We start from the raw sequence: 15,919 nt of genomic DNA, 5'->3' as shown, positions 1-15,919 counted from the left end.
TGGGATCCTGGCACATGTGAGGCAAGGACTTTAGCATCTAGGCCATTGCACCAGGCCACAAATACTTCATTTCTTTAAATCTGATTTTAGTGACTTGGTTTCTTTTTTGAGAAAATTCCATTTTTTAAATTCTAGTTGTTATTTAGACTCCAACAGCTATGATTATATATATATTCTTTCATTGCTTATTTGGGGTATTTGTGTTCTCTTTTTCTTAATTAGTCTTATCTTCACTGTTTTAACAAAGAACGTCAACTAACTTAACCCTCACTTGCAGTGCTGGCATGCCATAAGGCTGCCAGTTCCAGTCCCAGCTGATCCATTTCCCATCCAGTTCCATGCTAATGTGCCTGGGAAAGCAGAACACGGCCCAAGTCCTTAGACACTTGCACCCACATAAGAGACCTGGAAGATACTCTTTGCTCCTGGCTTCGGATCAGCTCAGCTCCAGCCACTGCAGTCATTTGGGGAGTGGCCCAGTGGACAGAAGATGAAGATCTCTGTCTTCATCCTTCCTTTCCTCTGTAAATGTGCCTTTCAAATAAATATTTTTTGACACATTTTTACAGTTTTGGGCAGAAAGAAGACAGAATGACAATGAATAAGTGAGTGAAATAGAGAAAAAAAGAGCAAGAGAGAGAGAAACAGAGAGGTCTTCCATCTGTGGGTTCATTCCCCAAATCAATGCAACATCCAGAGCCGGGCCAGATTGAGGTCAGAAGACTGGAACTCTCTCACAAACGTGGCTGGGAACCAGGTACTTTGACCATCTTCCGTTACTTCCCCAGGTACAGTAGCCAGGGGTCTGGCGGCTAGGGTCCTCACCTTGCACAAGCTGGGATCCCATAGATGGGCCAGTTTTGGTCCTGGCAGCCCCACTTTCCATCCGGCTCCCTGCTTAAGGCCTGGGAAAGCACTGGAGGATGGCCCAAAGCCTTGGGACCCTGCACCCGTGTGGGAGACCTGAAAGAAGCTCCTGAAGAAGTTCCTGGCTCTTGGCTTCAGACTGGCTTAGCTCACTTGGGGAGTGAATCATCGTAGAGAAGATCTTCTTCTCCGTCTCTCCTCCTCTCTGTATATTTGACTTTCCAGTGAAACTAAATAAATCTTAAAAAAAATAAAACAGGATGATCAATAAACTTTGTCTTGTTTGTAATGAAATTTTCTCACTTAGAGCATGTCAATGTTTTAACGATCTATGAACATCCTAGAAAGCTAGCGGTGACTTCTCCCATGTATCTCTTTAAAAGGTTTTGTTTTAGGTATTTCCAATGATTTACTATGTAATATACTTCCACCTTTTCCTGGGTTGTACTTCTATCCATATACAAAGTTCTGTCTCCTTTAAGGTACTTTGTGATGTGTGTTTCTATCTTTAAATGATACTACAGTTTCAGTAGAACAAATGATTCTGTACAGTAGGCAGAGCCAACAGAGAGACCCAGAATCAAATCCCATTTGTCTTACTATTAACACAGACAGAAGAGACAGAACACCTGACAGTGCTCTATCAATTCAGAGGTCTTTGGTGCAAAGTGGGGAAATACTGCCTTTTTTTGGTGCAAAAGAAACACAAACTTTTAATCCAGTGATACATCCATTTGAATGGGAACCGGAGACTTTTAATTATTAGAAGCTATAAAAATAAAATATAACTGGTATAAGGGGCGCATGGGCTTTATAAGCAATTCTTCTTCTTAACCAGCAAGATACCATTCAAAATAACAGAGAAAAGTATGAAATATCTGGGAATAAATCTAACCAAAAATGTAGGAGACTTATTTGAAGAAAACTACAAACTACTTAAAAAAGAAATTGAACAAGACCTCAAAAGATGGAGTAACATCCCATGCTCCTGGATAGGTAAAATCAATATCATTAAAATGTCTATACTGCCAAAAGCAATATATACATTCAACGCAATCCCAATCAAATTGCCCAAAACATTCTTCATGGAACTGGAAACAATGATCCAAAGGTTCATCTGGAACAACAAAAAACCACGGATAGCTAGAACCATCCTGAAGAACAGGAAGTTAGCAGGAGGAATCACAGTTCCGGACCTCTGGACATACTATAGGGCAGTGGTTCTCAAAACAGCGTGGTACTGGCACAAAGATAGAGAGGAAGATCAATGGAGCAGAATAGAAACACCAGAAGGAAACCCACACAGATACAGCCAAGTAATCTTTGACAAAAAGACAAACGACAATCCAGGCAAATGGGAAGGTCTGTTCAATAAATGCTGTTGGGACAACTGGTTAATAGCCTGCAGAAACAAAAAAATAGATCCACATCTCTCACCATACACTAAGATCAGATCTAAATGGATAACAGATCTAAACCTACATCCAGAAACCTTCAAACTTTTGGAAGAAAATGTTGGAAACACACTGGAACACTTAGGGGTAGGCCCTCACTTCCTAAAAAAGACTCCAAATGCAGTAGAAATCAAGACCAAAATAAACAACTGGGACCTCATCAAACTAAGAAGCTTCTGTACAGCTAGAGAAACAATCAACAAAGTAAAAAGGCAACCCACAGAATGGGAGAAGATCTTTGCACACGACATAGGTGATAGAGGGCTGATCTCCAGAATATACAAAGAGCTACAAAACAACCAAAATGTCAAAACAAACAAGCCACTCAAGAAATGGGCACGGGAAATGGGCAAACACTTCACAAAGGAACAAACCCAAATGGCAAATAAACATATGAAAAAATGCTCAAGTTCCCTGGCAATAAGGGAAATCCAAATTAAAACATCAATGAGGTACCACCTAACGCCAGTACGACTGGCCCACATGCATAAAAGCACCAACAACACTTGTTGGCGAGGTTGCGGGGAAAAGGGAACCCTACTCCACTGCTGGTGGGGCTGCAGGCTGGTACAGCCTCTATGGAAATCAGTATGGAGAATATTCAAACAACTCAAATTCAACATACCGTATGATCCAGCAATAGCACTCCTAGGAATATATCCAGAACACTTGTTTTATGAGAAACCAACATGCACTCCTATGCTCATAGCAGCACAATCAGTAATTGCAAAAACATGGAAGCAACCAAAATGCCCATCAACAGAGGATTGGATAAAAAAGCTATGGTTCATCTACTCCACGGAATACTACTCAGCTATTAAAAAAAACAAAATGCAGTTCTTTGTGGCCAAATGGGCCAAACTGGAAACCATAATGCTAAGGGAAATGAGCCAATCACAAAAGGTTAAATACCACATGTTTGCCTTAATTTAAGATGATATGATGTTATGTATAACATGTTATGTTTTGAATGTTATATGTTGTGTATAAACTAAAATTGAAGTATAGGTGAGGTGGTCACAGAAGGTGGCTGGGAACTCGCATTTACTTTTAACATATTGGTTACTCATTACTATGTCAATTAATTCCATAATGATGTAAATTTTTGCTGATGGTATGTTGGAGCTTTCAATTGACTGGGATGATACTCTGCTGGCTCTGTCTTCAGACCAGAGAGGGTATACCTAAGAAGCCGTTGAACTTGACTGGACAATAAGATGCTGGACTCTATGTTTGGTATACGCTTGCAATGGGGGAATCTGAACTTGAGCTGTGGTTATGCAACAAGGTGGAGGAATCCACCATGGTGGGAGGGTTTGGGGAGGGGTGGGAGAACCCAAGTATCTATGTAACTGTGTCACATAATACAATGTAATTAATGAAGTTAAATAATAAATAATTAAAAAAAAAATAAGCAATTCTTCTTGCAACTTTAAAATCTATGCCATTGGGACCTGCGCAATAGCACAGCGCCTAAAGTCCTCAGCCTTGCATGCTGCGGGATCCCATATGGGCGCCAGTTCTAATCCCAGCGGCCCCGCTTCCCATCCAGCTCCCTGCTTGTGGCCTGGGAAAGCAGTCAAGGACGGCCCAAAGCCTTAGGACCCTGCAGCTGTGTGGGAGACCTGGAGGAGGCTCCTGGCTCCTGGCTTCAGATTGGCACAGCACCGGCCGTTGCAGCTGACTTGGGGAGTGAATCATCGGACGGAAGATCTTTCTGTTTCTCCTCCTCTCCGTATATCTGACTTTGTAATGAAAATAAAATAAACCTTTTAAAAAATAAAAATAAATTTGATTTTCAATGTTTTAAGAGTAAACATTAGAGTTACAAGTCACCTATTTACTCCAATTTAAACTGTGTAAATGAGTAATGTGTGATCTTGCGTTTGACAGTGTACATCTACACATACACGTATACAGAGAATATATGAGTCTTTTGGAATATTTAACAGCTACAAATTGTATGCATTAGAATACTAAATGTATATAACCGAAAGTTGGACATGTTTATCAGTCAGAATTTAGCAGGAGTCTAAATATACTAAATTAATAGACACAATTTTAAATGCTTATATATTTTCAACTAGCTGAAAGGCAGAGAGCGGTGATCTTTACCCGCCAGTTCACACGACAAATGTTCACAACAGCCAGCACTGGGACGGCAAGCCCCAGGAGCCTGGCGCTCCATCCAGGTTTCTCCCAGCTGGGCGGCAGAGAACCCGCACTCGAGCCCTCGACCGCTGCTTGCCAGGACGACGCATCGGCAGGAGGCTGGGTCAGAAGCAGAGCAGCTGCTACTCCACCCAGGTACTCGGACATGTTGTGTGTGTCCATAAATACCCCTATTTTCCTGTCTCATCATGGAGGGAGAGAGGCTTTTTCTAATGAGCAGTGTGGCTCATTCAAATCTATTACACCAACAAATAAAAACTGACATTCTTACCTTCTTTTTTTACTATATGTTATCATTTATTTTTGATGTATATAAGAATATTTCAAACAATTCATGCAAACTCCATGAATGAAATGAAAATGCAGGAAAATGAAAAATTATGCGTGGATTTCAAAAAATTGTTTGCACCAATATAAACTTAACTTTTAAAAATTATGTACACATTCATTTATTTACTTAGGAAGGAGAGAGTCTGGCCCAGCGCAATAGTGTAGCAATTAAAGTCCTCACCTTCAGTGCGCCAGGATCCCATATGGGTGCCAGTTCTAACCCCGGCTGCTCCACTTCCCATCCAGCTCCCTGCTTGTGGCCTGGGAAATCAGTCAAGGATGGCCCAAGCCTTGATACCCTGTACCCCCGTGGGAGACCTGGAAGAAGGTCCTGGCTTCTGGCTTCGGATCAGTGCAGCACCAGCCATTGCACTCACTTGGGGAGTAAATGAGTGGGTAAAAGATCTTCCTCTCTTTCTTTCCTCCTCTCTGTATATCTTTGCAATAAAAATAAATAAATGTTAAAAAAAAAAAAAAGGAGAGAGTCAGAGAGAGGTCCCATTTGCTGGTTCAACTCCTCAAACGCTCACCAGCAGCCAGGGCAGGGCTGGGCTCAGCCAAAGCCACTCGTGTCCCTGCCTGACATCTTCCAGGGTGTTCATCAGCAGAAAGATGGAGTCAGCAGCTGCAGCCACGAGCTGAACCCCGGCACTCCAAGGTGGGACACGAAACCCAGCATCTTAACTGCTAACTCAAACACCCATGCCCAAGATTTTTTTGTAAGGATTTATTTTCAGTTGAAAGAATTACGGGAGAAAGAGAGCCATGGAGGGGAAGAGAGAGAGATCTTCCGTCCGTCAGTTCACTCCGCAAACAACCACAATGGTTGCAGCTGACCTGATCCTAAGCCAGGAAACAGGAGCCATGAGCTTCCTCTGGGTCTCCCACGTGGGCGCAGCGTCCCAAGGACATGAGTGATGCTTGGTTGCTCTCCTAAGCCATAAGCAGGGAGTGGAGCCATAAGCAGTGGATAGGAGTGCAGCAGATGGAACTCAAAGTGGTACCCATATGGGATGCTGGTGCCAGAGGAAGAGGCTTAGCCTACTGCACCTTGGCGTCAGCCCCGCAGATTACCTTTTAATCTCCATTGGAACAGGCATCTTGTAGTTCCTTGCGCTTTCTTCATTATTTGGTCAAAAAGGGTACACTTCCCAACAAAACGTCAGTAAAATTCCTACACAGAACATAACAAACTTGAGGAAAATATATATGGTGTAATCCTCTGAGAACTACAATCCATCAAATGACAATAGAGGCACTGATTCCCTGGCTCAAGTTGCCATACACCTCTATTATCCGCTCTTCCAACTTAATATCAAACTACAAACTGCTACAAATAGGCCAAAATACAGGAAAGAACGTCATTTTAAAACAGAAAAGACAGGTGATGAAATTTTTTTTAGATCAATAGGAAAAATCAAAGAAAAGGGGTTAATATGAGGATGCTGAAATATATAAAAGGTTGGAAATAACTAGGAAATAACTCCAGCAAAGGGAATGCAATTTGAGAAAGAGAAAAAACAACGACAAAAAAACGGTCCAAGGGATGAGTTAAGCCAGATTAGAAAAGCAGTCTGCACTAAGTCAGTTTCACAGCTGAAGCTTATCAGGTAACAATCCTAGGAAGCGGTTCTATTACTATTCCTTTTCCACATGAAGAAGCTGAGGTTCCAAGAACATAAATAACAGGATCAAACTCTCAAAGGAAGCGGCAGAATTGGGACAAGAATAGGCAACCTGGCTCTAGAGCCCAAGCTCTTAACCACCACGAATGAACTTGGTCTTTAAGAAAAAATAAAATCAGGGCCCAGCGCAACAGCATAGTGGTTAAGGTCCTCGCTTCGTACACGCCAGGATCTCATATGAGCGCCACTTCTAATCCCGGCGGCCCCGCTTCCCATCCAGCTCCCTGCTTGTGGCCTGGGAAAGCAGTCCAGGACAGCCCAAAGCCTTGGGACCCTGCACCTGCATTGGGAAACCCGGAAGAGTTCCTGGCTCCTGGCTTTGGATTGGCTCAGCTCTGGCCGTTGTGGCCGCTTCGGGAGTGAACCATCGGACAGAAGATCTTTCTCTCTGTCTCTCCTCCCTTCTGTATATTCGCCTTACCAATAAAAATAAATAAATCTTTAAAAAAAAGAAAAAGAAAAAATAAAATACTGGGCCCAGCATGATAGCCTAACGGCTAAATCCTCGTCTTGCACGCACCAGGATCTCATATGCGCTCCAGCTCGTGTCCCAGCAGCCCCGCTTCCCATCCAGCTCCCTGCTTGTGGCCTGGGAAAACAGTCGAGGACGGCCCAAGGCCTTGGGACCCTGCACCCGTGTGGGAGACTCAGAAGAAGCTCCTGGCTCCTGGCTTCGGATCAGCTCAGCTCCAGCCGTTTTGCTCACTTGTAGAATGAATCATCGGATGGAGGATCTTTCTTTGTCCTTCCTCCTCTCTGTATATCTGACTTTCCAATAGTTGGGAGGGCACAGTGCAGTACAGAAGTTGACCTTCCACATGGGACACATATTACGTATCTGTATACCTGGGCTTGGAAGAAACACCTCTGCTTCCCTTCCAGCTTCCTGCTAACGTGCACCCTGGGACGCAACGGGGGATGGCTCAAGTACCTATGACCCTGCCACCATGTGGGACCTCCAGGTGGGATTCCTGACTCTTCCTGGGTTGTTGGGAGGCATTTAGGGAGCAAACCAGAGGAAGGAAGATTCTCTCTCTGAATTTCAAATAAACACTTTAACACAAAGAAACTAGACACTGAGATCAAAGAATCTTAAAGGGTTTTTTTAAAAAAAAAAGTTGTAACACTTGCACAGACTCCTTTACTCCTTCCATTTTAAAGATTTTTTTTAATTGAAAAGTCAGATATACAGAGGAGAGTGACAGAGGAAGATCTTCCATCTGATGATTCACTCCTCGAGTGACCACAACAGCCAGAGCTGATCTGATCCGAAGCCAGGAACCAGGAGCTTCCTCTGGGTCTCCCACCTGGGGTGCAGGGTCCCAAGGATTTGGGCCATCCTTGACTGCTTTCCCAGGCCATAAACAGGGAGCTGGATGGGCAATGGGGGGCTGGGGAGGAGGGCATGTCACTAACCAGCCCCCGTATGGAATCCTAGTGCATGCAAGGTAAGGAGTTTAACTGCTAGGCTACCGCGCCAGGCCCTACTCCTTCCATTTTAAGTAATAGATCATAGACCATAGCTAAGCAATGTAAGTTTATACTACCTTTGTATAAACCCGGACATATTACCTAGCTCCCAGCATATAACACATAAGGGATCCTAATATTTTAAATGCTAGTTTTTAAGTCTTACCCCAGCCTACAGACAATAACGATTCAACAATACTAATTACAGAAGAGCTTGTAAATGTTCCAGCTATGTGAAAGGTTAAGAGGCAGGCTGGGAGCGGTGGGGGGAGAGAAGGCTGGTGCTGAGAAAAAGGCAGGAGAAACCTGGAGGTATCAGCAGTCTTCAACAAGTAACGGAAAATGTGGATTTTATTTTAATTTCATTTTCCACTAACTTCAAAGTCCTCTCGTTTTATATTCTCATTTACCCAGCAGAAAGCCAAGAATATTGTTTAATCTTAGTTAGTCAAGAAATACAGGTGGTAAGAGAAAGTTCCCACATGATTTTAAGATGTTTAAATGAAAATGCTAAGCAGCCAAGCTGAATTTCAGAGTGAATACCTGTATTCCATAACTAAGAGTATTGTATTAACAACAGGTTTAGGGGCTGACACGATGTCTCAATTGGCTAATCCTCTGCCTGCAAGACTTCCATATGGGCGCCGGTTTGTGTCCTGGCTGCTCCACTTCCCATCCAGCTCCCTGCTTGTGGCCTGGGAAAGCAATTGAGGATGGCCCCAAGCCTCAGGACCCTGCACCTGTGTGGGAGACCCAGAAGAGGCTCCAGGCTCCTGGCTCCAGATCGGCTCAGCTTCAGCTGTTGCAGTCATTTGGGGAGTGGATCAGTGGATGGAAGCCCTCTCTCTCTCTCCTTCTCTCTGTCAATCTGCCTTTCCAATAAAAATAAATAAATCTTGGAGGGGGGGGGAAGCAGGTTTAGAACGTTTTGTATGACCTACAAAATGGGGGGGATGAGAGGAATAAACATAGTAATGAAAACACGATTAATTCCTTAGCTTCCACAGTGCAGAGCAGCAGCATATTAAAAGCTAATGCCAAAAAAACAAACAGTTAAGGCGGGAGTAGACACTCTACTGGGCAATTAAGGCACTTGCCTCCTCCCATACAGGCGCGCCCTGGAAGACAGCTGTGATGGCTAAGGAATTATGTTCCTGCAGCCTATGTGGGAGACCTGAATTCCTAGCTCCAGTTTCAGAAAACCATAGCACATTGAAGAGAATTACAAGATAACAACCATTTAAAAAATTCATTCCTGGAGCCCAGCACGATAGCGTAGTGGTTAAAGCCCTTGCCTTAAACGCCCCGGGATCCCATATGGGCGCCGGTTCTAATCCCAGCGGCTCTGCTTCCCATCCAGCTCCCTGCCTGTGGCCGAGAACAGCCCAAAGCCTTGGGCCCCTGCACTCGCATGGGAGACCCAGAGGAAGTTCCTGGCTCCTGGTTTCAGATCAGCGCAGCACCAGCCGTTGCGGTCATTTGGGGAGTAAATCATCGGACGGAAGATCTTCCTCTTTGTCTCTCCTCCTCTCTGTGTATCTGACTTTGTAATAAAAAATAAATATTTTTTTAAAAGTGTATTAAAAACCAAGGTAGAGGGCCCATGAGTAAAGCCTTCATCTTGCATTCAATGCATCCCACGTGGGTGCCGGTTCGTGTCCCGCCTGCTCCACTTCCTATCCAACTCCCTGCTTGTGGCCTGGGAAAGCAGTCGAGGACATCCCTAGACCTTGGGGTCAGGCACCCACGTGGGAGGCCGAGATCAGCTTAGCTCCGGTCATTGCGGTCTCTTGGGTAGTGAACCAGCAGACAGAGGATCTTCTATTGATTGCAGAATTGAAGTGGAACATGTCCAGCCATTTACTATGCAAGTCCTTCAACTTTCCTGATTAAGTTTTTTTGTAACAGAGCTGAGAGTGGTCAACTTCTAGACAAAGACTGCAAGGGCTCAGTGATGTCATGCTGTCCTCTGTCGGGCATTTCCTAGCGCCTCAGTGTCTTTTTTGTGGCCGTGTCAGAGTCTGGCCAGTGGAATACGGATGGAAATGACACGCACCACTTCGAGGCCTGGCTCCTGAGACCTCCAATACATTCCTCCCTTTCCTGCCAACCGTAAGCTGGGAGTCATGCTGAACATCCACTAGCCCGAGTCTACCAACCACCTGCAACCGACTCCACGGTCCCCACCTCAATCCAGACTGCACCATGTGGGAGAAATTAACTCTGTCTTAAGTGACTACTGGGTTTCATCTGTAACCAGTTAGCATCAAGTGTACCCTAGACCAGAGCATGCTGGCTGAAGCTTTTTACTTCTATTGATATCACATGCATGCAAACTTCTAATACACAGTAAGGGGTAGGCCTGTACACCAGCAATCAATAGGCCTACCTCTCACGTTGGAGTGCCCAGCTTTGGGTTGCAAAGCCAGCTCCAGCTTCCTGGCAATGCAGACGCCAGGAGGCAGCATCGACGGCTCAAATGATTAGGTGCCTGCCTCCCATTGTGGCGGACCTGGACTGGGTCTCCTGGTTCTGGCTCCAGCTAATCAACTGTGGCAAGCATCTGGGAAGTGAAGTTACAGATGAACATTCTCTTTCCTTACTCCCCAACCCCCTGCGTCTCTCGCTCAAATTTTGAAAAAAGAAAGAAATAGTAAGCCCATATCCGCCAGTATTGGGCTGGGGAAAGCTTTCTGAGCATCCTTTAGCATACTGGGCACTTTGTGCAAGTAACAAAAGGCAAAATTGCCAGATGGTCCACAACAGTACAGTCCCAGCTGGGGCTCCTTACCCCTTACCCAGATGGGCAGACTGCACAACCATGCCCAGTGACCTTCTCTGACAATACCCACACTGACATCTAGCTAGGACCTCTGCAGGGGTGGAAAACCTTTTTTTTTTTTTCTGCTGTGGGCCACCTGGATATATGCAACAATATTCACAGACCATACAAGATTATCAACTGAATAATTAGTCTGCTACAGATTTACTGAATGTTGGGGTTCCACCTGTGACTGCCTTGGCAGGGCTAGACCGAATGATTCTGTGGGTCTGATAGAGCTCCACGGGCCCAAGGTCCCCTACCCCTGGTTCTAGGGAATAAGACGTGCTCTGCGACATGTTCTCCTGATGCTAGCTGCCCTATTACATGCAGATTGTCACATCTTTAACATGACCCATTCCTCTTATCCATAATGCAATGCCATTTTAACTCACAACGACAACTTGGAGAATCACAACCGCCACAAAACAGGGACCCATGGCTAATTCCCAGGCTTAGGGAAAAAAAAAAAAGTTTTCTGCCTTGTCACGTTTCTGGAACAGACGGTGTAATCCCAATCCTTTTAAGCCTGCAGCCACTTCCCCAACCCATCCAAAGGGTAAGACTTCACCTTTTTACAAATTCGCATTTGCCCCGGATATTGAAGTCCTAGGGCAGCCAGCGAGCAAGTGTGCCACTGGGATCTCCATTGGAGAGAGGATCTGTGGTTCACCCGGAAGGACTGCAGTCAGCTAACAGCCTCCAGCATACCTCAGGATCCTGGCATTCTCTCCCCAGGCAGCTTCCGGCCAACGATTGGCCTTTTCTGCCTGAGGTGGGGGGACCCTAGTGGGCAGCCTCAGCTATGGAGCTGCGGGTCAGGGCGACCACCAGATCTGCACCCTCTGAGGCACTTCCTGCCCACACCAACTGCTCTGCAGAGGTATGGATCTGCAGGCTGGTCTAAAGGCTTTCCCTACCAAACTCCATCTTCTCTCCCCTTTTTCCTGCTCCTGGGTCACCCTCTAGTGAACCTTTCGCAACTCGAATTCTATCAGTGTCTGCTTGAAGGACAACAGCGACACAGTTCTAGGGAACCAGGCATGAGTATTCCTCTCGCTTCGTCCAGTCCCTCCCTATGCCTCCCCCTTTAACCATCATTGGATCCCTTGCTCTGACCCACTCACACATTCTTGGAGATTCTAGTCCAATGCACCACCACTACCGCCAGGAGGCCATCCATTTTGTCCCAGACCCCTCCGTGGTAAAGCAGATTATCTTTAGTACAATTCTAATTTCCAAAATCTTACTCATAAATTCTACAGTGTTTCATCACAGTGTTAAAAGAACTGCTAAAAATTAGACTCCTTCGTTCAACCAATGACCTAACGGCATTTAAAATCTTCACCAAGATTTCCTTATCAAGTTCTTTATTGACGAGTCAGACATAAGCCCTACTGTGAAATTACACACAACTCCAAAAAATGCAATAAAACAAGTTACTGGCCTAAACATAATCCTTTTTTACTTCCTGCTTTCAAAAGTAAAGTCGCTTAGAAATCAGAACACATGCAAACAATGTTTAAAAGCTCCAACCAGTGCTAGTCTTTTGATAATTTGAACACAAAGGGAGTAGCACCACAGTGGTTTGTCACAACACCTGGGCAGAAATGTATTCATGAGCCTGAGTTCTGAAAGGCAAACAGATCCTCTAAGTTTGATCAACAGGCTGTTGAAAACCAATAACATTCTTTTTATTTCGAATATCTGGGTGGACTGCTGTGTAATTCAAGACTTGCCCCTACGCAATGAAATCACTCCAACGCACAGACTGTCAAAGTTTTCACTCCTGCCCGCTGCCCAAGGAGGCGCCCGTCACCACCCAGTCCCAGGGACCTGCCCAAGACTGACAGCTCAGGGACCGGGAAGTGAAGAAGAGTTATGGGCTAAGACGACCAAGGTGTTAATTATAGCACTGCTCCTGCGTCCAGGGATAAGTCATTCGGACAAGCCGTGTCCTCTCTCAAGTCTCAATTTCCTCATTCAAATTAAAATTTAAAACTTGAAGGAGACCTATGTCACAGAAACACTCGCTTCCCGGCCGCAGGTCACACCCTCCTCCCCTAACCCTGGGAAGCTGGCAAGGTCAAGCATCTCTTTCCAATCAACCAGGGACGGTAATTTCGGAGGCTAAAATGCCATCATTCACCTCACCTGTCAGCACAGAAATGTTGTTTTGTTTCTACACGCACCCCGTGTGGATCGACAGCTCCCGGTGCCCATGACTGACCAGGAAGGGGGACAAGGGACAGTCCTAACACAGCTAACTCTCTTCAGAGAGTTTGCTTCGTTTCTGAGGACATGACCAGAATCTGACAAGCCTGAGGAGTTTCTGGCACCCCAGAATCAGCACCGATTATTTGAGGGGCGAGAAAGAAACATTCATAAGCGAGCCGTGGGGTCACCCTGCCACCCCCACCCCAACTCCGGCGGGACCCAGAAAGCGTGCGCTCTTCTGCAAACGACGCACCGATAGTTCTGGACAATGAACAACAACAACAACAACAAATCCACTGTCGAGTCACACTCTGCGTGGCAAACGCCCAGAAAAGTCTGCAGGAACCCGTCTGCTCCCGCAAGTGGGGGAAACGACCGGGAGGGAGGCAGGCAGGGGTAGGGGTGTGGTGTTTGTAGGGGGGGATTGGAGAGAGTGGGGGTCCAGTCGGACTCGAACCCCGCGGTGCGTGCCGCCCACCCTCCGCCACCGCCAGGCCCGCCCCCCTCGCCGGCCAACGGGCGCACCCGGGGCTTCCAGGTACGTGTTCTCGAACAAAGTGGCATTTCCTGGTCCGTGGAACACGCACAGGTAATTTCACAACCCCAGCAGGCGCATTCCTGAGGTAACAATCACATCCCGGGAACTTCACCTTCCCCACTCCGGCCCCACTCGGCGCCGCGGGGCAGCTCGGCGGCCGCCCGCCCGGAGGCGGGTGGGGGAGGGGAGCTCTCGGGGAGAACCCCCCACCCCCAAACCGGCGCCCCAGACAATCACACGGACCTGCTCCGGGATCTTCGGGCCGCCCCGAGTGGTTGCCCATAACTCGGCCGGTTCGGGCAGCGGGGCCGCTTGGCCGACCTCGGACACCGAGCGTCCACCGTGCCGCCGGCTCCCGCGGGCGAGGCGGCTGCGTCCGGCGGGTTCGCTCCAGTCAAAGAAAGGGCCGGGCGCCTTCCAGTTCCCGGCGGCTGTCGGCGCGGCCGCTGCAGCGCGCGCGGGCGGGTCACGCCCACTCGTTTGCATAGTGCCCGCCCTCCCCGGGCTCCACGCTGGCCGCCGAGCGAGGCCCGCCCACCTCATCTGCATTTCGCCGCCCACTCGTTTGCATATCTCGGGGCTGCAGTCGGCTGACCGACTTCAAGTCTCCACCCGCAGACGCCGCGAACTGTAGCTGGACCAGGTTGACTGGGGGAAAAAAAAAAAAAAAAAAAACAACCACTGCGGGGAGGCGGAGTGAGGCCAAATGCCTCTGGAGAGGCAAATTCCTGTGCCTGTGAAACCAGATCCATCAGGACAAGAAAAACCTGGAGTTGTCACAGGACAGGTGATCAATAAGTTGTGTTTGTTTTGGTTTTGTGTCTGTGTGTGCCTTTGAGTGAATGAACAGAGGATGAAGAAAACTGACAGACTATCACTAACCATAAGAATGCATGCATGCCAATCACGAGTCGAAATGGTGGTGCTGCTACGGGAGGGGGGGGGATTAATTTATGGAAATTGCCTGAGCAACTCGGATCCTTCATCTTGCAGTGGAAGCTCTTAGGAGAAGCCAAGTCTTGCAGTCAGACTTACTTTGGACTATTAAAATCATCAATGGAATGACTGATCTTTAGAAAGACATTGTGACCTAGAAGGTCAGCGAGCACAGGATTACAATTGATTGGATAACATTTGAATGAGAACAGTTGAGTGAATGAGAACACTTGGTGGGATATAAAAAAAGTACGGAAACCGCTGATGGGTTTGGTTGATACGCTCAATACCTCCTCCCTTATCCCATATGATCCTCGTTGTATAAAGTCTGATGCCACTAATAAACTTCGGCTTTCGACCACCAGTCGGAGTCCACGCGTGTTATTATCGGTTCCGCGCCCCGAGTCCATGGCTGCGGGACAGCGACACTGATCTGTCTCCATCACTTGAACATGATGGTCCATTCCCAACACTCACCCTTCCCTTCAACATCTCAGGACCCCGGTGCTGAGGACTCAGAGCCTCAAAGCAGTGTATATGCCCTTGGTCTGCAGCAAGCTACAAGCTCCTGGATTCCTGCCAAACTCCCTCATTTCAGGCCCTTCCTCATCTGCTTGACCTCTGACCTCCAAACCCTGTTTTGCCTGAGAGTTCAGTAACCTCATCCCGTCTCCATCCACTGTCTTGACCTTTTACCTACCAATTGTTGGCTCTTAAGTCAAGGTGCCATCTGTGTATCTCTGACTCGCCATGTCTTCTGCTCTCCAGATCCATTTACCCAACTACCTTCTTGACAACTCCACACAGGCATCTTACAGCAAAATCCAACTTCACCACAACAAAATGAAGTCCTGATTTGCTCCCCTGTACTCATGTCTCCTATAGTCTTTCCGTCTCCATAAACAGAAACCTTATTCATCCAGTGACTCAGGCCAAACATTTCTACTCTTCTCACATCCCATCTAGTCCATCAGCAAATCCTCTCAGTAGATAAGGCCATGCATCACTTAACTACAGAAATACATTCTGTGAAATATGTCATTAGGTGATTCTGTCATTGTGTAAACATTATAGATTGTATAAATTACAATGGTTACAATGTTGCTAGACAATATGATCATATGGGAGAGTCCACCGTGTATGAGGTTCACTGTGGATGGAAGTGTCATTATGTAACATGTGATTATACTGGTATGCTGTAAATACCACCACATCTCAGTACTTCTCACCTCCTCCACGGTCACACTGCTAGCACCAGGTCCAAGCCATGGTCATCTCGCACCAGAATGACTGCCACTGCCTCCCAAGAAGGCTTCTTTCTTCTGCCCCGGCTATTCTCCACAAAATGGCAACAGTGATGCTTCTAGAACCTAGTTTGGATCATAGCATGACTCCACTCCCAATGCTCCCACATCTCTCTCATTTGGAA

At 46.6% G+C, this 15,919-nt stretch overlaps 1 protein-coding gene across 8 annotated transcripts in view; it reads right to left on the bottom strand.

Moving 5' to 3' along the window:
* SPECC1 (sperm antigen with calponin homology and coiled-coil domains 1) overlaps window positions 1–15,919 on the bottom strand; it is a 299,800-nt gene that overhangs the window by 143,752 nt on the left and 140,129 nt on the right. Inside the window, exon 1 of one of the 8 annotated variants that reach the window (XM_058676534.1) lies at window positions 13,798–13,841. The exons of the other annotated variants lie outside the window; for them this stretch is intronic. Within the exon in view, the coding sequence (XP_058532517.1) occupies window positions 13,798–13,837 (40 nt within the window). The 5' untranslated portion in view covers window positions 13,838–13,841. Of the gene's footprint in view, window positions 1–13,797; window positions 13,842–15,919 lie in introns of those variants that run through there. 8 annotated transcript variants of the gene reach the window in all.

This window comes from Ochotona princeps, chromosome 17 (assembly GCF_030435755.1).
Source record: "Ochotona princeps isolate mOchPri1 chromosome 17, mOchPri1.hap1, whole genome shotgun sequence".
Lineage (NCBI taxonomy): Eukaryota > Metazoa > Chordata > Mammalia > Lagomorpha > Ochotonidae > Ochotona > Ochotona princeps.
This window is presented reverse-complemented; position numbering and strand designations above follow the sequence as displayed.